Source organism: Podarcis vaucheri (assembly GCF_965113315.1).
Source record: "Podarcis vaucheri genome assembly, chromosome: 12".
Taxonomy (NCBI): domain Eukaryota; kingdom Metazoa; phylum Chordata; class Lepidosauria; order Squamata; family Lacertidae; genus Podarcis; species Podarcis vaucheri.
In genome coordinates, this window is record NC_138750.1 from 7,624,897 (window position 1) to 7,649,178 (window position 24,282).

The 24,282-nt window shown below is 42.7% G+C and overlaps 2 protein-coding genes across 2 annotated transcripts in view; one reads left to right on the forward strand and one right to left on the reverse strand.

The window, feature by feature from the left end:
* Positions 1-24,282, reverse strand: part of STARD3NL (STARD3 N-terminal like) — a 292,381-nt gene that overhangs the window by 33,028 nt on the left and 235,071 nt on the right. The window lies entirely within an intron of this gene.
* The window catches only part of VPS41 (VPS41 subunit of HOPS complex), a 114,814-nt gene continuing 92,827 nt past the window's right edge, over positions 2,296-24,282 (forward strand). The window contains exons 1-3 of the mRNA XM_082192764.1: positions 2,296-2,327; positions 2,981-3,083; positions 11,663-11,701. Of these exons, the coding sequence (XP_082048890.1) occupies positions 2,311-2,327; positions 2,981-3,083; positions 11,663-11,701 (159 nt within the window). The 5' untranslated portion in view covers positions 2,296-2,310. The remainder of the gene's footprint in view (positions 2,328-2,980; positions 3,084-11,662; positions 11,702-24,282) is intronic.

The following is a 24,282-nucleotide window of genomic DNA, read 5'->3' on the forward strand; positions in this document are numbered from 1 at the left end:
TTCCTGCTCTTATGGCTGTTTTTATTAATAATAATATTAGCTTGATGTTTTGTTTTTGTTTACTGTAATTTAAAATTTTAGAACGAGAGAGAGAGAGAACTGGGCTTCACAGGCAGTCCCTCTTTTATCTGGATTTTTAATAGAAACTTTACCTGCAAATCCTACATACAGTGAGATTAAGATCTAATTGGGCACTTATTAATGACAGCAAGACTATCACTAAACTCTAGAGGAACACAAGTGGAACTGCTCTTTAATACAAGTACCGCAAAGTGTGGTATATCACATTCATGGAGAAGCTAACCCCCAAATTAAGAGTTATGGTACCTTTACAGACAACTTTGCTTCAACTTGGAGCTCTTTTAGGAGTTATATTAATAAGGAAGAATCCTCATACGATGTGAGCATTTGGAATATTTATTTATCTTCTTTGTCCCCCACTTGTGTTTTTTTGTGTATGTGTGAAGTATTTTTTTATTGGTTTTACAAACACAAAACGTAAATAAACAAAGCGATACTTACACAACTAAATAAAGAGATTCTCCAAATCTTGGGACTCCCCCCCCATCCCCCCCCCATGGAGTCTCAGGTTAAACATCTACAACTGCATATTCATCTGTACTCCAGATTTTATATCAAACCATATTGCCCATTATAATTTTTGCACTACAAATGAATCAAAATCCTGCTCTTGTTTCCATCTGCTTGCGGTGGTCACTTTGTTGTTGTTTAGTTGTGTCCGACTCTTTGTGACCCCCTGGACCAGAGCATGCCAGGCACTTCTGTCTTCCACTGCCTCCCGCAGTTTGGTCAAACTCATGCTGGTAGCTTTGAGAACACTATCCAACCATCTCGTCCTCTGTCGTCCCCTTCTTTTTCTGCCCTCTATCTTTCCCAACATCAGGGTCTTTTCCAGGGAGTCTTCTCTTCTCATGAGGTGGCCAAAGTATTGGAGTCTCAGCTTCAGGATCTGTCCTTCCAGTGAGCACTCAGGGCTGATCTCCTTCAGAATGGATAGGTCTGATCTTCCTGCAGTCCATGGGACTCTCAAGAGTCTCCTCTAACACCATAATTGAAAAGCATCAATTCTTGGGCGATCAGCCTACTTTATGGTCCAGCTCTCACTTCCATACATCACTACTGGGAAAACCATGGCTTTAACTATACGGACCTTTGCTGGCAAGGTGATGTCTCTGCTTTTTAAGATGCTGTCTAGGTTTGTCATCGCCTTTCTCCCAAGAAGCAGGCGTCTTTTAATTTCGTGACTGCTGTCACCATCTGCACTGATCATGGAGCCCAAGAAAGTAAAATCTCTCACTGCCTCCATTTCTTCCCCATCTATTTGCCAGGAGGTGATGGGCCCAGTGGCCATGATCTCCGTTTTTTTGATGTTGAGCTTCAAACCATATTTTGCGCTCTCCTCTTTGACCCTCATTAAAAGGTTCTTTAATTCCTCCTCACTTTCTGCCATCAAGGTTGTGTCATCTGCATATCGGAGGTTGTTGATATTTCTTCCGGCGATCTTAATTCCGGCTAGGGATTCATCCAGCCCAGCCTTTCGCATGATGAATTCTGCATATAAGTTAAATAAGCAGGGAGACAATATACAGCCTTGCCGTACTCCTTTCCCAATTTTGAACCAATCAGTTGTTCCATATTCAGTTCTAGCTGTAGCTTCTTGTCCCACATAGAGATTTCTCAGGAGACAGATGAGGTGGTCAGGCACTCCCATTTCTTTAAGAACTTGCCATAGTTTGCTGTGGTCTACACAGTCAAAGTCTTTTGCATTTAAGTGGTCACTTAAATAACTTCTAAAGGATGTTTTTCTCCCACTTGAAACAGGGTTTTGCTGAAGGGCTATAAGGGAGGATGCACTTTTGTGTGGATTGCTAACCAAAGGATAATTTTATTTGGAGGGGGTGGGGTCGTGTGTGCGTGATCACAAAGAGTTTATTTGTTCTATTGTTCGTATTGTTGCACTCAACCCACCTTTGCAGTTAACTGCTGCTGACTCAAAAATGACAAATACCTGCACTGCTGGAGACCATTTTTTTCCTGCCCCTAGAGATCATCCTTGAAAATAAATCAAAATATATCCATAAAGTGCAACCTTTAACCCTATTGAATCCAGCAGCGACGCCTCTTGGGCAGCCTGGGATAGCTCAGCATGCAGAGCAAGGGACTTAAAACTCAGGGCCGTGGGTTCGAATCCCGCTCGGGCAAAAAAGGAGTGTTTCTTTAAGCGACAGCAGCAGCCAGAATGTTAATAGCAAAATAATGGAAAAATGAGTTAACACCCGCAAAAGATGAATGGCAAGTGAAGCTGCGTGAGTACCTTGAACTTGCTAAAATGACGGAATTAATAAGAATTAATAAATAATAAGACAATTAATTATTATTATTAATAATAATTAATAATAATAATAATAAATAAATAAATAAGATAATACATAAGAATTAATTATCACTCAGGTGATAAGATTCAAAAAGAATGGGATTGCTTTAATAATTATCTAACAAAATATGGTTCCAACAACAACACTTGGCTGTGCCTAGACTAACTTCTAGAAGGGAATTTAGTTTTTCAACAATGGTATACAGATAAGTTGAATGTCAAAGAAATATGGAAACCGCAGAGATAGAGGGAAGTCAAATAATATAGAAGGGACTTAAACCAGTTTAGAAGAATGTGACGGTAAAGAAGAGAGTGAGGCATCAGGCACAAGAGAAAGATAGAATATGAAGGTAACGTCACCCTAGAAATTTCAGTATAGAGTATTTAAATTATGGTTTGTAATCCTTAAATAATTTTGTATATTTGATTAATAATTTGGCTGCTTCCCCCCCTTTCAAATCTTTTTTGTTCTTTTTAAATTCATATTTTGTTTATGTCTTGCTTTCTTTTCTGTTAACGTGAGTGATTTTCTTGTCCTGTCAATTTTAAAGCGCAAGGCGCTGAGTGAAGATGCTCTTCCGCCAGGCGCCCGGCCGAGACGGCAGAGACTACATTTCCCAGCGTGCCTTTCGCTCCCGGGCGCTCTCACGTGACCGTCGCCGGCGCCATGGCGGAAGCGGAGCCTCAGGTAGAGAGCTTTGCCCTGCGGGGGCCGAGAGGAGGGAAGCTGAGGGCCTCGGGGGCCGAGAGGGGGTTTGGGGGGGGGCTCCCCCTCCGCTTCCCCCAGCCGGGGGCCTGGAGGGAGGGAGCCCATTTCCGCGCAGCTCCTCATTTTCAAGGAACCCCCGAAACAACAAATAACTGGAACAAGGGGGAGCAGACTGGGGGCACCCCAAGGCAGCCTGAGTCATGCCGAGTTAGGGGAGGGGTGCTTGAGGGAGCAGGAAGGGGGGATTCAGGAAAGGGACCCCCCATGATGTTGGGGGGCTGGGAGCAGCAGCTTGGGCTGGGGGGGGAATTGCTTAGGGGTCCTGTTGCTCTTGTCAGTACAGTGTACCTCGGGTTACAGACGCTTCAGGTTACAGACTCTACTAACCCAGAAATAGTGCTTCAGGTGAAGAACTTTGCTTCAGGATGAGAACAGAAATTGTGCTCCTGTGGCGTGGCGGCAGCAGGAGGCCCCATTAGCTAAAGTGGTGCTTCAGGTTAAGAACAGTTTCAGGTTAAGAATGGACCTCCGGAACGAATTAAGTACTTAACCAGAGGTACCACTGTGCAGTCATACCTCAGCTCACAGCCGCTTCAGGTTGCGTTTTTTCGGGTTATGCACCCACCGAAACCTGGAAATACCAGAACGGGTTTCTTCCAGATTTTGGCTGTTGCGCAGAAGCGCTAAATCGCGCTTTGTGCATGCGCAAAAGCACTGAATCGCAACCCGCGCGTGCACAGACGTGCTGCTGTGGGTTGTGAACGTGCCTCCTGCACAGATCACGTTCGCAACCCGAAATCAGTGGGAATGACTTCCAAATTAATTGGAATAAGCAGGGCCTTTTTTTCTAAAGAAAATGTTTCGGGGTGCTCTCATTTTCCTACTCATTGAAATGTTGCCCCTCAATGAGACCAAACTTAGATAAACAAAATGTTTAAGGGGTAAAAAAAGCACTGGGAATAAGATTGTGCAACACATGTGCTTAGTATCAGGGAAACAGATGGCTACATACAAAAATGTCACTTCGTTTGGTTTGTCTGTAGACATTTACTTTATTAACAAAATTCCTATATTTCCTGATTGCAAATAGCATGTCTAAGCAATTAAAAAATTTTATATTAGTATATTCATTTTCTAGGCAACTGTGATGTTTTAAAAACCTTTGGAATCTTTCTTTTATTTTCCAAAGATTAAAGCATGCATAACAGCAAATGTAGCATTTTATTTACAGTTTTAATTTAATATTAATAATATATGATTTGGACTTGGACTACAGTCATAGGAACACTTTGCTATGAGTAAACTCCACAAAGCACAGTATGACTTAAAAAGGTAAAGGACCCCTGACAGTTAAGTCCAGACATGAACAACTCTGGGGTTGTGGTGCTCATCTCGCTTTACTGGCCGAGGGAGCCGACGTTTGTCCGTAGACAGTTTTTCCAGGCCATGTGGCCAGCATGACTAAGCCATTTCTGGCAACACACGGAAACGCCATTTACCTTCCCACCAGAGCGGTACCTATTTATCTACTTGCACTTTGATGTGCTTTCGAACTGCTAGGTTGGCAGGAGCTAGGACTGTATAACGGGAGCTCACCCTGTCGCGGGGCTTCGAACCGCCGACCTTCCGGCCAGCAAGCCCTAGGCTCAGTGGTTTAGACCACAGTGCCACCCGCGTCCCTTACCGTATGACTTACTTTTGAGTAAATTGACTTCCACTGTTAGTCTTTAAAAGCTATAATGTGCACATTGGTTTCTGAAGCCATCTTTAAACAGTACTGTATATATCGTTCACAATGTGATTTGCAACCGATCCACACTGTGGTATAGGAAACGGTTAACTTGTTTAGTAGAGGTTCTCTATAGCATCACTAAGATTTAGAAACCTTTGATCTGATTTCAGAAAGGCATTTTAAAGAAATTGCCTTGACAAGGTAAAATGGGAGGGTAAGTCAATTTCAAATGAGCAGCTATACTTCCTAGTTATACTAGTCCTAAATTCCTTGGTTAAAATCCCACTTTAGCCTTGAAACTCATTAGTTGTCCTGGAGGCAATCTTGTCAATTAATCCAGAGTTATATTTAAGCCTGGTAGCCACAGCCAAGAAGGATGCAGGCAGGTGAGTGAGTGGTCTGGCAGGCGAGTGCTCCATCCGTCCTCTGCAGCCAGCACAGAAATTCATCAAAATGCTCCAGGAGGACTGGAGGTTGCCATTCCTCTTCTGCCAGCCCACAGCAGGCTAGTAAATGTATTTGAAAGCTAGGAACTTTTGTGGACTCACTACTTTTACACATCAGATAGCTAAACAATGGAATTTGCTGTCTTAAGACTTTTTGATGGCTACCCACTTAGATGGCTCCAGAAGGAGATTAAGACAAATTCATGGACAATCCGGCTGTCAATATCTGCTAGTCACTAGGCCATATATTATTTCCAGGATTAGAGGGTGCATGTCTGTCAGCAACTGTTGCTGGGGAAGAATAGAGCAAGGACTTATTGTCCTACCTTAAAACATGTATTCATGTTTCACTGTAAGCTACTACGTATGGAAGTTCTTTTTTAGGGTTAAAAAGCAGGCTGTAAATGATTTTATAAGGAAACAAAAATAAATGTTTATGTGCTGTTCTATCCTTAATAATGGCAATTAGAATATTAGCCTGCAGATTAACAGTTGAATTCTTTTTTAAAAGATTCATGTAGATGATCATCTCTCATTTCATTTGATGAACATGCTTGCATGTGTGTGCACACATATTTACAAGTAACAGGCATGGTACTGCTTCCGCAAATGCTTGGCTTTAAGAGACAGCACCTAAATCTTGGTGGTTTCATTTTTTATTTTGCTTAAAAAGCAGATGTTTAATTTATATAACTATGAAACCTGATGTGTGTAACCATATTGTTTGCTTTTTAAAATGCTGTCCTGCATATTTAATTGCTTGCAAGAACAACAATGGTGTGAGGAGGTTTATATCTACAGGAGTTCTTCTCTGGAGAATTGTTCTGTCTCTAGAGAATTCAGGTCCATCTAGATTCTTTTTTTGGTACTCAGGAAAGAGAATCAATATATGCTAGCGCTGACGGACTCTGTTTTTAGGCCAGTTTTTCAAAATCCCAGTAGGAAAGGTTTAAGGTAGGATTTTTGGAATCTGGGAGCTGGATGTAATATTGAGACAGAGTGACAGGTGTCACAGTTGACTGCTGCTTGCTGTCTGCCATGGTTCACAAGAGGATCAAAGGCAGAGCAGTGGGAGGAAAAGAAGTTTATCTTTGACTGGGAGAGGAATATTATACTGGAAGACAGACAAAGCAAGACACTAGGCCATTTGGGGGGGGGGACCCCTCTGGGGTTTTTGTTCATTTGTTAATAATGTGACTTACTAGATTTATATGCGTACACACACACAAATGTTTCAGGAAACTATATTGCTAGTTCTCAGGGAAGTAGTATTTTACATTTGTAAATATCAGTGCCTGGAGTTGGCTTTCTGCAAAGCATGGGTTGCAAATCAGGATCCAGCCTCATGAATACATGACCACTCCCTTTCCAGAGTGATTTCTCATCTCTCCTTTGTTTCTTTCCTGGTGCTTAACCATGACATTATGATCACTTCTGAATAGATACAAACCATCATGGTTGCAAGGGACTTTGTTTTGCATAGGTACCCATCAGTAGCTAGGAAATGTGTTTTGAAGATCTGTAAACCATGGTGTTCAAGGAGTCAGCACTGCCTCTGAACCTAGTTCCAGTGTCAAAATTCGAGATAACTAGGTCCCCCTTGCCTTGGTCAGTACTAGTCTCTTTATGTATGTTTTCTGGTGAGATTTGTGATGGTACCTGTGCTGGTCCCGGGGGTAAGGTACCGTGAGTGTAGCAGAGTCCACCCGAAGAGGGGCGAGGTCCGATGCAGAGAGCCGGGCGGGGAACAGGAACGCTGGAACAGAAGGCTGAGCAGGTAACAGGAACGCCGGATGGTCGGGAACAGGAGGCCGAGCAGGGAACAGGAGTACTGGATAGTCAGGAACAGGAAGCCGAGCAGGGAACAGGAGTACTGGATAGTCAGGAACAGGAGGCCGAGCAGAGATCAAGAACACAGGAAGGTCCGAAGCCAGCAACGACGTTGCTCCCACAACCTGGGGCCGGCCTGACTGGGCTTTTATCCTCTTCCAAGGTCAGGGGCGGTCCCGACCCCCAGGAGCCCCGCCTCCTCTGGCCTTAAGGCGAGCACTCCTCCTGGGGGCAACCAGCTCCCTTCGCCTCTCTGCCCTAAGCCTCTGCAGATCAGGAGAGGCCGAAGGGTTACTGGGCCCTGGAGGAGGCTCACCTGTGGCCATTGAGTCATCAAGCCCCTCTGGGGCCAGAAGGTCTTCACCTGGGGCCAGCTCCTGATGCACTGCCACAGGTGCAGGCTCCTCAGCATCTAGGCCTTGCCCCAGTTCAGCCGGCCCTGGAGGCGGGGACTCCTGTGCAGGCTGGGATTCCTCTGTTTCATCCTCCGAATCGGAATCCCAGGCCATCACAGTACCATTTACTTCCTTTGTCTTCTCATATCAGCAGGGTGCTTTCATTTTCAGGTCACTCCTGGAATGATCTTACTCGCAAAAACAGTATGTCAGTCAAGTCCAGATACAAAAGACAAATAACAATTATCCCACCAAATAATCAAAATAATCAGAATGCCAACAAGAGAGAAGGGAGCCACACACACACACTGAAAGAAACAACTTCACATATATTCTGATGGTGATTAACTAGGAAAGGGATCTTGAGATTGTGATGGAGAATTAGATAATTCCTGGAGATAGTCAAGATGGCTGCATTACTTCCAATATCAGAGGTAGGATGACTAAATGCCGGTTGCTGTGTGTCAGGGGCTGGCTGGACGACGAGGAGTGGTGGGTGGGAGGCTCCAGCTGGAGAACCACCTAGGGATGCTCAGAAGAGGAGTGGTGGCAGGACCCAGAAGACAGGTCTGAGGAGGGGGTGGGCAGAATAGTTGGATGCTGAACAAGCATCAGGCTTGAGTGAGAGGCAGAAAGCACTGTAGACGTAGGACAGGCAGCTGAGAAGGAGGAGGTGGGGACGGAGGCCGCAACAGATTCATGGGAGTCTGCCAGTCCTACTGTATTCAGCTCTCATCTTTCCTTGTCTCCAAGGGCACAATATATAGCAGAGCAGGGAGCACAGGGAGCCCCACCCTGACAAGGTTTAAGACTGTTAGGAAAACAGCTGGCTGGAGAAGAGACTTAAGAGGAAGTCAGCTCTGGCAACTGCTTCACTGGGGCCAGTCTTGCCCTAGGTTTCTCTGTACAGTGGTGCCCCGCAAGACGAATGCCTCGCAAGACGGAAAACTTGCTAGACGAAAGAGTTTTCCGTTTTGGAGGTGCTTCGCAAAACGAATTTCCTATGGGCTTGCTTCGCAAGACGACAATGTCTTGCGAGTTCCTGTTGGTTTTTTCCCCTCCCCCCCTTTTTCTAAGCCGCTAAACCGCTTATCAGCTGATCCGATCAGCAGATAAGCCGCTAATAGCGCTAATCCGCTAATCCTTCAATGGGCTTGCTTCGCAAGACGAAAAAACGGCTAGACGAAGAGAATCACAGAACGGATTCTTTTCGTCTTGCGAGGCACCACTGTATTCTGTTTCCTTGGACAAAGAATAATCTTTACAGCTCATTGGAGTCTCCATGCTGTCGTCCAGCTGAACCAGCCCTGACACTGGGAGTCACGAGCTGAGTACTCTTTTATGCCCTGCTGTCTTGGGATTCCTATAGGCATGTCAAAGTCCGCTATGGAAGCAGAACGTTGGGCAGTGAGGGCTTTGGGTCCAACCCGGCAGGGCTTGCCTTAGGTGTCTAGGAACTAGAAGTGCTTTCCAGCCCTATGCAGACCAGATGCTAGGATTTAAAAGAGTTTCAGAATAATTTTGCAATATTGGAAGTGTTATTGTATCACCACCATGTATCTGGCAGGTCTGAATTTTATAGAGCTCATCGTGGTAGAGGAGTCTTGATTTCAAAAAGTTGTCTCAACAAGAATCTATTTTGTGACGTTACTGCCCAAAATTCACCCTGTGGTGTAAACCCAGACAGGGGATTTTGCCGTTTTGGGTCTCTCCCACCCCTTCTCCAGCACCCACCCTGCAACAGTTATTCATCTTATTGTCAAAATGTTGCCTCATAAGGTTTGAACTGCCTTCTCTCTTGTATAGTCTTTGTTTCCATCATGCAGTTGTTAAAATGCTTACGTTCACTGTCAGCATATTAGTTGTAACCTTTTATTGCTATTGATAACTGTAAATGCGTTAAGTAAATCTTCATTTTGCTGACCTCTGTGGAGGCATGGCATCAGCAGAATTTACCACTGGACAGGTGAGAGATTAGCAAGAATAGACTCAATTTCTTGTGTGTGTGTTTGTGTGTATGCGGCAGGAAGATTCATTGCCTTGTGAAGAAGAGATTTTTAAGTCATACGTTCTTTGACGGCTTGAGAAATGTAACAAGAATAATGTTGGTTTTTAACATACGTGCCACCGAGAGTTCTTGAGTGAATTTAAATTGAGCAATCCTTTAAAGGGAATCCAGTGTAATCAAAATTCCCATGTAAAGAGAAACAGCTATCTCATGTGAGCCACAAAAGTGAAGAGAGGTCTTCAGAAATAGAAGTGTGTGGGATTAACCATATACCCAACAATAATGGCATATATTTTTTGTGTTTGTTTGTTGCTGAACATCTCTGACATCCATGAAATTGTTACGCGAAAAGTTGGCCGTAATCAATACGTTAACAATTTCTCAAGGAAGAGCCCAAAATGCACTTGTAAGAGAGAATGTTTCACTGTTTGGTCCCTTGTTACAGAAGTTTAGCTTGTTTATTTCTTAATATGAAGCGGCCTTGAGTGCCCTGTGGGATAAAAATAATACAGTGGTGCCCCGCAAGACGAATGCCTCGCAAGACGGAAAACTCGCTAGACGAAAGAGTTTTCCGTTTTGGAGGTGCTTCGCAAAACGAATTTCCTATGGGCTTGCTTCGCAAGACGACAATGTCTTGCGAGTTCCTGCGGGATTTTTTCCTCCCCCCTTTTTCTAAGCCGCTAAGCCGCTTATCAGCTGATCTGATCAGCAGATAAGCCGCTAAAAGCCACTAATAGCACTAATCCGTCAATGGGCTTGCTTCACAAGACGAAAAAACCGCTAGACGAAGAGAATCACAGAATGGATTCTTTTCGTCTTGCGAGGCACCACTGTACATTGACTTCACCACTGAAGGACATAAGAAGTACCCGCAGGATCAGGCCAACGGCCCACCGAGTCCAGCATCTTGTTCTCACAATGGCGAAGCAGATGCGAAACCTTTAAGGAGGTCCTGAGCACAAGAACAACTCTTCCCTTCTGTGGTTTCCAGCAATTGGTAGTCGGGAGCATTGCAGCCGCCAATGCCCAACCATCATGGTTAGGAGAAGAACCACTTGGTTTGTTCTAATACAAATTCAGTGAAGCGAGATACAGTGGTACCTCTGGTTAAGAACTTCGCTCGTTCTGGAGGTCCGTTCTTAACCTGAATCTGTTCTTAACCTGAGGTACCACTTTAGCTAATAGAGCCTCCTGCTGCCGCCGCACAATTTCTGTTCTCATCCTGAAGCAAAGTTCTTAACCCGAGGTACTATTTCCGGGTTAGCGGAGTCTGTAATCTGAGGCATCTGTAACCTGAAGCGTCTGTAACCCGAGGTACTACAGTATTAGGCTAACGGACTAATAGTGCAAAACAGCATAATTCAGGTCCTCATAAAAGAAATGGAAAGCCTGTATCATCTTTGCTGACCAATCACTTGCCACTTAAGGGATTGTGAGATGGGACACGTACAGTGAAGAGACACCCCAACAGTGAACCATGAGGAGCCCTACCTGGCTGTAGGAGACACATGCGATGAGTGTATTTTTGTGTGACCAAGACAGAGAAACCACAAAGTATATATTAGATAAACAAGAACAAGCCTGCGTGTAAAGTTCTGATGAAACATTTGTTTTTAAAGGATGCGCTATATCTGTGGGACTCCAGATTTAAATCTTACTATCACCTGGTGTACGAGATGAAGGGCTAGACTCAAGCAAATGTTCCATTTGTTATTAATCTCCACAGCGGCAGAAGCAACTGTTTGTTCTGTGCTGGTGGTGGTAGCGTGCCTTCTTCATTCCTAGAAACAACTGAATAAGTATAGTGCTCGTTGTGTGTGTTGTCTGCTTTAGGTATCTCGCAACAACATGACAATTATCTGCTATCAGCGTGTGATTTCACATAACATATCCTGGTACAAAGGATGCAGAAATCAACATCGCTGCTGATCTAGAATATAATCAGATTCTTTTAGAATATAACCAGAATCTTCTAAATCTTTGCGAGTTATTTGCCTTTTAACTTCCAGAAGCAAAAAAGACCATGGGGGAATACAGTACAGCCACAAATCCTATATTCATGTACTTCTGAACAAATCTTTGCATGTCTATTGCATATTATGTCTGCATTTGTAACCTCTTCCTTCCCTTTTTTGTATTGTCTTCAGGAGCCCAGGTCCAATGAAGAATCTACAGATGAGTCTGAGGTAAGGTTGCTTCAAAAAGAATTCATACCTGAGCACTGCCAGGTGATGTTCCAGTTGTATTAAATGTCAGTCCTTTGTCAATAAGCAAGGAAAACACGCTCTTCTCCCCCACCTCCTCCAGCTTCTTTGATTCATTTCAAATTTGGAGGCTGCTTATTTACAGAGAAGTTATGGCAAGTGATTTTTAGGCTTCGATTACAATTAGGGGACTGTGTTGCTACTGAAAACACAAAATGGATGATATTTAAAAATAAATATGGATAGTCACACAGCTCTGGTAAAATAATGACTCTTGACAAAATAAATCTTGTTGAAAGTTGAAAGCTGAATGCTGCCAGTTTTGCTTCGTGTCAATCTCGTTTTCATTTACTCAAACAATGTTTGTATATTACAGATTTTTTAGAAAGGAACTGATATTTAATGGTGCTCTGAACCAAGCTTAGATTTATGACTGCTATCATTGCTTTGTAAAATAACATTGCAAGGCATGAGTAGCCGTGTTATTTCTGTGCATGTTTATTCTAAAAAAAACTATTTTTTTTTAGGGGAGAAAGATGTAAAGACTGTCCAAAGGGCAGGAAAAAGATGTGACAAAAGGCCTTAGGATCCTGGAAAGAATGGATTAAAAAATGGCCAGGATCCTAAGGAACAATATGTAATTCTGCATAACTAAAAGAATTTGCTGCTGGATTTTATGGGTGGTAGTTCCTATACTTTGTTGTTGTTTAGTCGTTTAGTCATGTCCGACTCTTCGTGACCCCCTGGACCAGAGCACGCCAGGCACTCCTGTCTTCCACTGCCTCCCGCAGTTTGGTCAGACTCATGTTTGTAGCTTCGAAGACACTATCCAACCATCTCGTCCTCTGTCGTCCTCTTCTCCTTGTGCCCTCCATCTTTCCCAACATCAGGGTCTTTTCCAGGGAGTCTTCTCATGAGGTGGCCAAAGTATTGGAGCCTCAGCTTCAGGATCTGTCCTTCCAGTGAGCACTCAGGGCTGATTTCCTTAAGAATGGAGAGGTTTGATCTTCTTGCAGTCCATGGGACTCTCAAGAGTCTCCTCCAGCACCATAATTCAAAAGCATCAATTATTCGGCAATCAGCCTTCTTTATGGTCCAGCTTTCACTTCCATACATCACTACTGGGAAAACCATAGCTTATACTATACTATACTATACTATACTATACTATACTATACTATACTATACTATACTATACTATACTATACTATACTATACTGCATAGCAAACCTTTTCAAAGAGGAATAATTTGCAAAAACTCTTTGTCATAATGACAAGTAAAAAAAGCTGTTGGAGGTGCCCAGAGTAGCTCTGTCCCAGGGGTGGGGGACTTTTTTGGCTCTCTAAAGAAGTTGAAAAAGCAATAATTCTTCAGACCAATTCTAACAACAATAAGATTATTATTGATTTTTCATGTAAAAAGTGGAGCTGCGAGGGCAGCTGGTAGCCCAAACGGATGATTCTTGCATTGTAAATATCAGCCTTTGCCAAAGGCTTGATGTCCTGCTCTGTGTAATGCCACATAATATTATATTTAGCATTGCTAATTCTGATGGTCCAGTTTTCGTTTCAGAATGGAGAGAATGAGAAACACAAAATAGATGTTTAATGGCAATGTTTTTATGGTATGATGCCTGCAAGCCTCTGAGTTAAATGGAAATTTAATTTGGCAAAATTGAAGGAAAAGCAAAATTGGGGTGGGTGTGTTATTAGGTTTATTGCATGCATGGTTTGTTGCATTCCCTCTCTTAAAAATTTCTGCCTTGCAGGGGGTTGGACTAGATGACCCTCGGGGATCCCTTCCAACTCTATGATTCTATGATTCTAAGTATATTCTCTCTGGTCTAAATTTCTCTGTGTGCCCATTCTAAGCTTGCTCCCTTTTCCTCTGTAACTTCTCACACTTTTGTTCTTTTTGAGTGCCTGTTAATTCCCGCATCTTAAAGCAGCCAAGGGTTTGAGTGGCCCTTCCCAAAAACCCAGTTCTTCCTTAAAGTTTTTGGCTTAACGAGGACAAAACCTTAGCATAAGTTAATTGTATTTGCTTAAAGCGATCCCTTGTTCCCTTGTTGCCCTCGCCTTTTCCTTTCCATCCTTTTGTTGTATTCTGAATGTCAGTAACTTACCGTATTTTTCGCTCTATAAGATGCACCAGACCACAAGACGCACCTAGTTTTTGGAGGAGGAAAGCAAGAAAAAAAATATTCTGAATCTCAGAAGCTAGAACAGCAAGAGGGATCGCTGCGCAGTGAAAGCAGCGATCCCTCTTGCTGTTCTGGCTTCTGTGATAGCTGCGCAGCCTGCATTCACTCCATAAGACACACACACATTCCCCTTACTTTTTAGGAGGGAAAAAGTGAGTCTTATAGAGCAAAAAATACAGTACATGTTGCTGGAGTAAGAAGTTACAGGTTCCAGCGCTTTTGTCTTCTTGCTCCCCGCAAACTCTCTCTTTAGCTCTGCATTGGAGCAAATGTCAACCTGGAGGAAACCTGACTGACAGGTGTAAACAGCAGGGTTTCCCCTGGAAATTTTTAGGGACTATCTGCACAAACCCCTTGATGGTTCGTGCCCCGCCTAAAAGTAACAAAAGATTACCGCTTGTGCAGATCCTGACTAAAATGTTATGTGAGACGTTTTATTACTAAGTTCATGTAGCATTTAACTGTGGGATTTATATCTATCAGTCTGACAGACAATCATGCATGTTTACTCAAAAGTAAATCCTAATGTGCTCAGTTGTTCTTATATTTATGCAAGCGGGCATAGAATTGCAGTTCTAGAGCTATTTACTGTATAAGTCTCTGTCGTTTTCCAGGTGTTTAAACTAGTACATATAAAATATTTCACTTTAAGTTTGCATATTTATCACATTACTCTATGTGTCAAACAAACATTTTAGTTGAGGTGATTCCCCCCCCCTAAATATTTCATGTAATTGTACCAGATCATTTTTTGTAAGTGCTTGTCAGTTTACTGTCTTACGTATGATTTGGAGCAGTATGAACTCTTTCTTATGAAGTAGATGGACTACTCCTTATTCCTCCTTGATATGCTGAGCAAAAATAATAATCTCAAATAGTATTTTAATTCTCAGGAGGAAAAACTGCTTTAGCTTGAAAAGTATATTTCCTGCAATCTTGGAGCACTAAAATCTTTTCTTTAACTTTGTATAGGGTTTCTGAAATTGCATGTATGATGTACATTAATTTTATTTTTTTCCTTTCCATTTCTCTTTCACCCTACCAATGATAAAGAGAATGATCAAAAGTGTTACTTGTGAGCAGGTTTCTGTTTCAGTTATTACTCCTAGATGCAATTTAGTTTTGTTTGCTTATTTGATGCTTTTGTGCATAATCTGGAGTTACACATTAAGGCAGATGAGGTTATTTGGGGTGGGAATATAGCAGGATAAACTGTTCATAAAGTAGAGAATAAAGTTTGAATACATTTGTGGCAGGGGCTCATGTAATAATAATAATAATAATAATAATAATAATAATAATAATAATAATAATTATAATAAAAATTTTATTTATACCCTGCCCTCCCGGCCAGAGCTTGGCTCAGGGTGGCTACCACCAGTAAAATTACAATAAAAACATAAGGGGGGGGGAAACCAATTTAAAATACAGGTTAAAATACAATTTAAAATGCAGCCTCATTTTAAAAGTAGCCCATAGATCAAAACCATAAGGGGAGGGAAACATAAGGGTCCGGCTGAGTCGAAACCAAAGGCCAGGCGGAACAGCTCTGTCTTGCTGGCTCTGCGGAAAGATGTCAAGTCCCGCAGGGCCCTAGTCTCTTGTGACAGAGCGTTCCACCAAGTCGGGGCCAGTACAGAAAAGGCCCTGGCCCTAGTTGAGACCAATCTAACCACCTTGTGACTTGGGACCTCCAAAGTGTTGTCATTTGTTGACTTTAAGGTCCTCCGCGGGGCACACCAGGAGAGGCGGTCCCGTAGGTATGTGAGTCCTAGGCTGTAAAGGAAGGATGAAGTAGAACACAAGGGTTCTGCTAAAAAAGCCAAAGAGCTGCTTTAGGCATGGTCAAGAGCTTGGACTTACTCAATGAACTTTTGACGTTTCACGTTAAACCACATCCCTCTCCCATATCAATAACTTTTGAAAATCTCTGTTTCAAAAGTGGCTTTCTATGTGGCACGGAAATTTCCTACTGAATAAATGTAAGCGAGATGTCCCATTGGGCATGCATGGAATTAATTGTGCAACAAACTACAAAAATAAACAAATCCCTTCTTGTTATTACTGCACACCAACACAACCGTGTTTAGGTGAGTTCAGTTAAATATTCCGATAATAAATCATCAACAGCATAGCTTTAATCAGCATTACCTTGTGGACTTTTCTGTTTTTACCTAAGGATTGTGTTATACAGGAACTTTCAAGAACTTACAAGAATAAGCAGTAGGAAAAGATAAGAAAAGAAGAAATTGGACTTAGCCCCATAGGTTATACATCATACATATAAACTGTATATGTTGCACATACTGGACTAGACCTTTACGACAGGAAAGAACCAGTAAAACTTTCACAATTCTTATCATTCAGCCTGTTGCGCTTTGTGTATTGTGACAACTGTATTTGCGTTTCGAGGTATTGAACTTGTTTTAATCAGCATTAAAGCATCATCACGGTAACCGGAGAGTCAGGGAACCAGAACTAAGGCTCAAGAAATGGCTGTACAAACTGATGCATCTTTGATAGCTGTTGGAAGCATCCCCAATTGGTGCCTGCCTGATCTCATTGGTGAGAGCATTCCACATGGGAGGTGCCACAGCAGAGAAGGCCCTTCTCAACGCTCCACCAGAGGAACTTCGGCAGGTTGTGGTGTGGACCAGAGGGCGATGTATATGAGAGGAGACAACCCCTTAAGCTTGGCTTGGTAGCCAATCACTTGGTTCTGGACAAGCATCTCAGCGCAGAAGATTTCACAATCACTGTACTGTTATTAGCGCACAAATTATCCCTGCCCTGCAATGGGAAATTTCTCTGATGAGCCTTAACGAGATATCAGGATTTAAAAATTGTTTAAAAGGGGCAAAAACATTAATGAGGCTATAGAAATAATTCATCATTTTGAGCCTATAGGATGAGTTTTAAATAATATATTGGCGTTTAAATGGAATCTTTTGCTGCATCAATTTTAAAAAACAAATTTCTGGTGATGTGTAACAAAGATAATCGTATACGTCATATTAGGATTGACTTGTAAACCAAGTGGATGACTCTCTGGATTTTCTAGTATCTCCTTTTCTTGGGTGAAAATTAGATGGCTAATTTAATGAGCTATTAATATTAACTAGAAGTTCCAATTCTCTTATTTGAGTGTCGTAGAATATCTAAAGTATAAAAATGCTGCAGTGCATATGACATGAATGAAATTCAATTTGAAATATTACTATATCAACAGAATTGTAATGTCCTCACAATATTAATTCATTGATGTGGACAGAGCAGTGCTGAAAGTTTTCTTTCCTGCTTTGTCCTTACATTTTAGTTGTGCATGAACATAACACGGCCTACTATTTCTGGAGAAGGAAAAAAGATTCTGAGCAGTGCTTCGTATTCATACACTACAGCTCTTTGCACCCAGGTGTCAGTCTGTGGGTCAGATACTTGCCAAATGAGGAGTGGCCAGAGACAAAACGCCTTGGAAAGAGGGCGCTCACAAGGGACATCAGTGAACAGAAAGCAACAAAATGTGATGTAATAAAGAACAGTGGGATTTTGTTCAGGTTGGAGAATGTTTTAAAGAGACAGAACTTTGTCGGAGTGCTCTTTCATGGATCTTTATGAAGTTGGCAGTGTCTCTTGTACAGAGCTTGCATGTTCTGACATCAAGGAACCTTTCTGAACAATGGCTCAGGTTTGAGGGAAGAATATGGTACCTTGAAGGTTTGTGGAGCTTGGTGAGAAACCAAGTGGTCCTTTTGAAGGGTGACAATTACTGAGTTTTGAGAGGAGTTGGCTGACTTTATCTTGAGAAAAGGAGGAGTTGCTGTGCCTCTCCTATTGTGTGTACCAGGCTGTGGATTTTATAGTCTCTGTCCTGTTGTCCAGGTGAGGTATGAGTGGAGAAAGCCCTTTTGGCAAATACTCATTCCCTGTTTAGTTGGTACAGTGCACAGTCGCAGGTAAGTGATAATTTTTTGCAAGGGTAATGAGGGACATCTTAAAAAGCAGATTGATAAGAGGGATGTGAAATTCATTTTGCTTTTGATAGGCCAAAAGCATTGTGTTAATTAGCCAATCAGATATTTAACACATAGTTTGTTAAAGCAGTAATAGATCAGAGAGAATGATGCTAATTCTTAAAAAAATGGCCATCTTCTAGAAGTCTCCAGAGTCAGTTCCTCTCAGAAGCTTTCATCACACTATGCTAAATCCCACAGAGGCTCTTCCTTCTTCTCTTGTGACCCTGGTTTAAGACGAGTCTTTTGGGTTATTACATCAGTTTTCTGTGATGTCTGAACTGTGAAATTGTGGTTTAACCGTTATTTACAAGCGGTTTGGAAGCCATGGGATTTATCAAGTCAAGAAGTTCCTTCTTTAGTTGGGTGTGGAAGAAGAAAGTGCACGTGTGTATATGTGTGCTTGCTGCTTACTCCTACGGCAAAAATTTCCGTAGGAAATGACAGCTGAAACACGCCTCTATATATATGTGTTTCCTGCTGGGCTATGCGTTCCTTATTAGAGACATAGGAATATCACATAGCCAGGAGGCCAACTGACAGGGGAGAGGGAAGAAGCTTTTTGGAGTGTGTTGAAGCATGGGAGATGTCTCCTCTCAGAGCAGGATGCAAGCATTTGTACCCCTATTCCTGAACTGCTGGGGAGCAAAAAGCTCTCCCTTCTGCCATTGCTGTCAGACGTCAGCTTGAAGCAGGAAAACAATATTATTGTGCCCCATATGCAAGGTCATCCTTGACGTCATAGTACTGTTGGCTATGTAAACCGGTTTATTTGGACCTCTTGGCTGGCTTAGATTGTGACTGGACTTTTGGACATGCCATTGCAAGCCTTCAGAAAACGGGTTGAGCAGATTGTCAAGCCTCTATATAAACGCCGCATGAAGTTTCTTGCAGCTGCAAGACATTGACATCTTGTTATGATAGGGGGAAATTATACTTCAGAACAATCTTCCTTGCACATAGTTACATGCATTGGTAGCTCACATTAATGGGTTTTCTGAAGTAGTATTTAAGTATCAATATACTTTTCCTGTAGCTTGTGAAAGCAGTGGGCCATAGCTCAGTGGTAGAGCGCATGCTTTGTGTGCAAAAGGTCTTTGGTTCAGCATCTTCAGATAGGGCTGGGAAAGGCTGCCTGCCTGAAACCTTGGAGAGCTGCTGCCATCAGTGCAGACAACATTGGGCCAGATGGACCATTATTCTGACTCTGTATAAGGCTACTTACTACGCTGAAGAAACCTTTCTTCCCTATCACAGTGGCTCAGGTGGCCTATAGGTTACTTCATATAACCTCTTGCCGTGAAGGAAATGCATAGAAATTGAATTGGGTCATACGGGATTAACTAACAGCTTTCGCCAATGTGAGCAAACACAGTCAACTTTAAACGCCTCATACCACATGCACTGAGAGAATTGTTGCTGCTGTTTTGGGTGCCTGTTGCAAACCACTTTGAGCATAATCGTTTGCAGGACAGCAGCATCTAAATTAAAATCTAATCTATTCGCTGTTGTGCAACCTTCTCAGAAGCTGTTGCCTAGGATTTGCCAGCGTAGACTTCCTATGGTGGCGCTGGGGCGAGTCAGGACAGCGCTGGGTTGTGGGTGGATTGTTCAGTACGGGATCTTGTGACACATTGCAGAATTCAGCAGAGCCTTTGCTTCTCATAACCCAACTCATCTTCATTGCTGGCAGACTTCTAAAAGTGAAACTGAAGTTGGCATTTCACGCTGATAGCATGACTGTAATTTAGTGGCAACTCGGAAGAGCAGAAAATGTTGTTTGCTTTCTTTTCACCTGTATATTGCATTCTGTGCTCTCAATACAACTATTTTAATATATATTCAGTGGTAGTAGCCATATCATCATAATTCTTTGCCCTACTGTGTGGTACTTTTCCTCAAGAAGGCGAAAAGCTTAAATAAATCCTCCGTGGAAAAGGAATAAAAAGAGGGAGAAGGAGATTGCTGAGAGAAAGCCAAATGTCATAATCCATCTCGACCAATTCAAGAATCATAAGCTTTCGGTGATTAGGCTTGTGGGAATCAAACTCCAGTAATGAAATGAAAGGTGTAATTCCAGGGGAGGTGTTGAGAGCAAGGCTGGTGCATTTAAATATCAAACCACTGCCAAAATAGAAAATAACTTAGTTATTGGCTGGTTTAGCTTTATGTGGTCTCTATTGGCTGGTTTAGCTTTATGTGGTCTCTACATGGCCTGCCATTCAAAGCAACGTAATTAACAGGAAACTAAAATATTATCTTAAAGATTTCGAAATAAAACATTACAAAGGAGGTCAACCACAGAATGCACATTTAATGCAGCAAAGTTAACAATTATTTTTTTTTAAATATCTTAAACATTTCAAGAGAAAGTAGCCCCAAAATGGAAAACTCAGGAAATACCAACATAGCATAAATACCATCATAACATAAATGGAGTGGCAGACAAAAATGGTTGAATATGTAGAATTAGCAAAACTGACCCACAGGATCCGTAACCAAGAAGAAACAAAGTTCAAAAAGGAATGGTGTAAATTTGTTGAGTAACAATTGTAGAAGTTTAAAGACTGGAGCAGGATTACAATAGATTTTGTGATGTGGATAGAATATAACTAAGAATCTGTGAAAGAGAAAATCTAATACGAAAGCCGGATGGAGGGAGGAAGGGAGGGAAGTCCGTGCGCGAGAGAGCGTGTGTAAATAAGTAGACACATGATGGTTGAACTTTAGAGTATTTATTTTGTTTATATATGTTACAGAAAACTCAATAAAAAGCATTTGGGGGGAAAATGAAGAGGATGTCTAGGAAAAGTCAGGGGTTGCCGAGGTGATGCTCTCTGGATGTTGCTGGACCATAACTCCCATCACCCTTGATCTTTGGCCATGCTGAGTGTGGGGCTGATGGGAGTCGGAGTCTGACGATATCTAGAGGGCACCAGGTTCATTGGGCACTCTAAAGCTCCCTTCAACCCCAGCCATCTGGCCGGTGGTCAGGGGCAATGAGGAGAATTCCAGTTCTGCAACATGACTGTTCCAAAGCGTTATATAAATGTCAAGTTTCTATAAATTTCCTGCTTTAAGACTAAACAAGAATAAAGAAGCGCCCAGTCTGTTAAAATAGAGAAAGAGAGAGATTCTATATCAAATAATATTCCCGGCGTGTGTAGCTGGGTGGGAGTGGGGGGACTTAACAAGGCCTAGTGCAGGAGTTGTTAACCTTTTGGGGCTCATGGTCACCTTTGGCAACCAGAGAAACTATTTTGGGCAGTAAATCAAGGACACCCTGCAGGCTGCAGCCCATTCTATGGTGGAATACTTCTTTCAATTTCATCAGAAGGAAGAGTCTTCCCTGGGCACCAGGAAAGGCCTCTGGGGTTATGCATGCCCATGGGTGCTGTCCTGCAACCCTTGGTCTGTGGTCAGTGCCAGATTTAGGCGCAGGCATGTATGGAAGTGAGAGCTGGACCATAAAGAAGGCTGATCGCCGAAGAATTGATGCTTTTGAATTCTGGTGCTGGAGGAGACTATGGACTGCAAGAAGATCAAACGCATCCATTCTGAAGGAAATCAGCCCTGAGTGCTCACTGGAAGGACAGATCGTGAAGCTGAGGCTCCAATACTTTGGCCACCTCATGAGAAGAGAAGACTCCCTGGAAAAGACCCTGATGTTGGGAAAGATGGAGGGCACAAGGAGAAGGGGACGACAGAGGACGAGATGGTTGGACAGGGTTCTCGAAGCTACCAGCATGAGTTTGACCAAGCTGCGGGAGGCAGTGGAGGACAGGAGTGCCTGGCGTGCTCTGGTCCAGGGGGTCATGAAGAGTCGGGCATGACTAAATGACTAAACAACATCCAATTTTGTCCTCGCTCGGGGCGCCAGTTTACCAAAGTCCGCCCTTGCTATGATGAGTGGGCTCTGTTCTGTTGGTGCAAATGATTGAGACCAAGGAAGACTGAATTTCTGGTGTGCTTTCTGCTTCACCGTGAACGTCTCTTGGTGGCAGACATGAGCAATGTGCTCTTGCTTCCTTCCCCACCCAGGGCCCCTTTAAGGCCCGTTTTCTTTCCTCCACTTTGGCTTTTCCTTTGAAGAACCAAAGTTAGAATGGTTCAGTAGTAATCACTTCTGCAGGCTGATGTATAATTGGCATGGAAAGATACGGGGCAGGTTCTGGAATCGCGAACTCTCTCTCCCAGGCCTTCCTTCTTCTGGTCATGAATGCCATCCTGCATCTTAACAGCAGTTGAGCATATGTGAGCATTGATGTTAACTATGTGCATCAAGCCCAAGTGAAAAACAAACCCCTGTGTTGTAGTGAAATATAGACAACACATAGGTTAATAACTGTTAGAGCAGTCTTCTAACCATGGTTTAAGAGACTGTTGTCATCATATGTAAAATTGGCACGATACTTCACCTTATTTAGGCTTCCTGGGTTGTTGTGTGGGTAAGTGAGATAAGGATCTGTTAATATTAGAAATGCTAATTAAAACTACCATATTTTTTGCTCCGTAAGACACACTTTTCTTCCTAAAAAAGTAATGGGAAATGTCTGTGCGTCTTATGGAGCGAATGTGTGGTCCCTGGAGCCAAATTGCCCAGGGGAGAAAAGCAGATAATGCTTTTTTTAAAAAAAGAAAGTGGGAAGGGAGTGTTGAAACAAAGTCACTGATCGCAAGCAATTGGAAGCGAGATAAGGGGCGCTAGCAATAAAGGAGGCTGCCTGGGAGGGGGGAGGTAAAGACAGCGAACTTGCAAGGAGAGGAGACAGGAAGGCTAAAACAATGAGGAGAGAAATTAGAAGATAAGGAGGAACAAAAAACTGCTCCAGCTAAGGAAAAGACACTAAGGCAAACAAGAGGGAAGGGAGTGTTGAAAGGAAGCAGCTGATTGGCAAGTGATCGGGGAGGGAGATAAGGGACGCTAGAGATAAAGGTGGCTGCCTGGGAGGGGAGAGGTAAAAGCCCATGGATCCTCAGGATTTTTGCTTTGGGTCACCCCAAATTCACCATCAGATCACGTGTCTGTGGCCACAGCATGAACCACAAAAATTGTACATCCATTGTTACCTTCAGAATATTTTTTTTCTTGTTTTCCTCCTCTAAAAACTAGGTGCGTCTTATGGTCAGGTGCGTCTTATGGAGCGAAAAATACGGCAGTTGATCTTTTAAAGTTGTATAAAGAATCCTAGAGTTGGAAGGGACCCCTGGGGTCCTCTAGTCCAGCCCCCTTGCAATGCAAGAATCTCAGCCAAAGCATCCATGACACAAGGCCGTCCAACCTCTGCTTAAAAACCACCAAGGAAAGACAGTCCACAACTTCCCAAGGGAGACCGTTCCACATTTGAACAGGTCTTCCAGATTTTTTGTACTAGCCCCCAGTGCTCTCCATCACAGCCATGCTGGGTGGAGCTGATGGGAGTTGTAGTCCCAAGCATTTGGAGGGCACCGGGTTGGGGAAGGCCAAGGTAGACCAACCTGTAGTTTGATTACAAGAAGAGAAAGAGAAGCCTGCCATTGATTTGCTCAAAGGAGTTTGGTCTTAATGAACGATACAGCCCTAAGCAGTTTTCTGATCTCATTACTTAATTGCATTAGTGTTATGTGTGGAGCTTTTAGCAGAAACTGTCCACAGAAAACTGAGGTTCTTGCTGGGTAATAACGCTGGCTGTTCCTGTGCTTTCAGATGCAAAGTGAGAAGGTAAATAGTGAACATTTGGAAAATGATTTTGAATTGATTACTATGACAAATTGGCAATTAGTTATGCAATAGCTGAGTTTTATGCTTGTTTTCTTTAAAATCCCAAGTATAGGCTGAACCGCACATTTTCTGTCAGTGCGGCTTAAAGTTTTCTTTCAAGTTCTGAACTGCACACCTGCGCACAGAAACACCCTTTATGTATAGGCCACAATCCAACACGCGTACACATGTGCAGTACGTTAATTTCAGTAAGCTCATTTATTTTATTGCTCATATTTCTTGGCTGTGATTGAATTCTGTATTGGACTGTGGTGGTAGTTTCTTGGCTCCAAAGAAAAGGCAACTTAAAAAGGGGTGTGTGTGTGTGATTTTGAGCAGCGTTTTGTTATACATTGTGGAACATGTCTGCTGTTTAAAGTGAAAAATATCCCTTGATTATGTTGGAAGCTGTAGGGAGTGAAATAAGTCTGTGGTCCTGGCATTATGTGTGTATAAAATGTTAATCTTTTGACTTGGTAAAATACGACACCAATAGCTGAGGGATAGATCACAACTATTTCATACGTCTTAAAATTGAGTGTATTTTCCCTGCAACAGAAATGTGAGGGGAGAACCAGACGGAAATGTCAAAACAGTGCAAGCGACAGT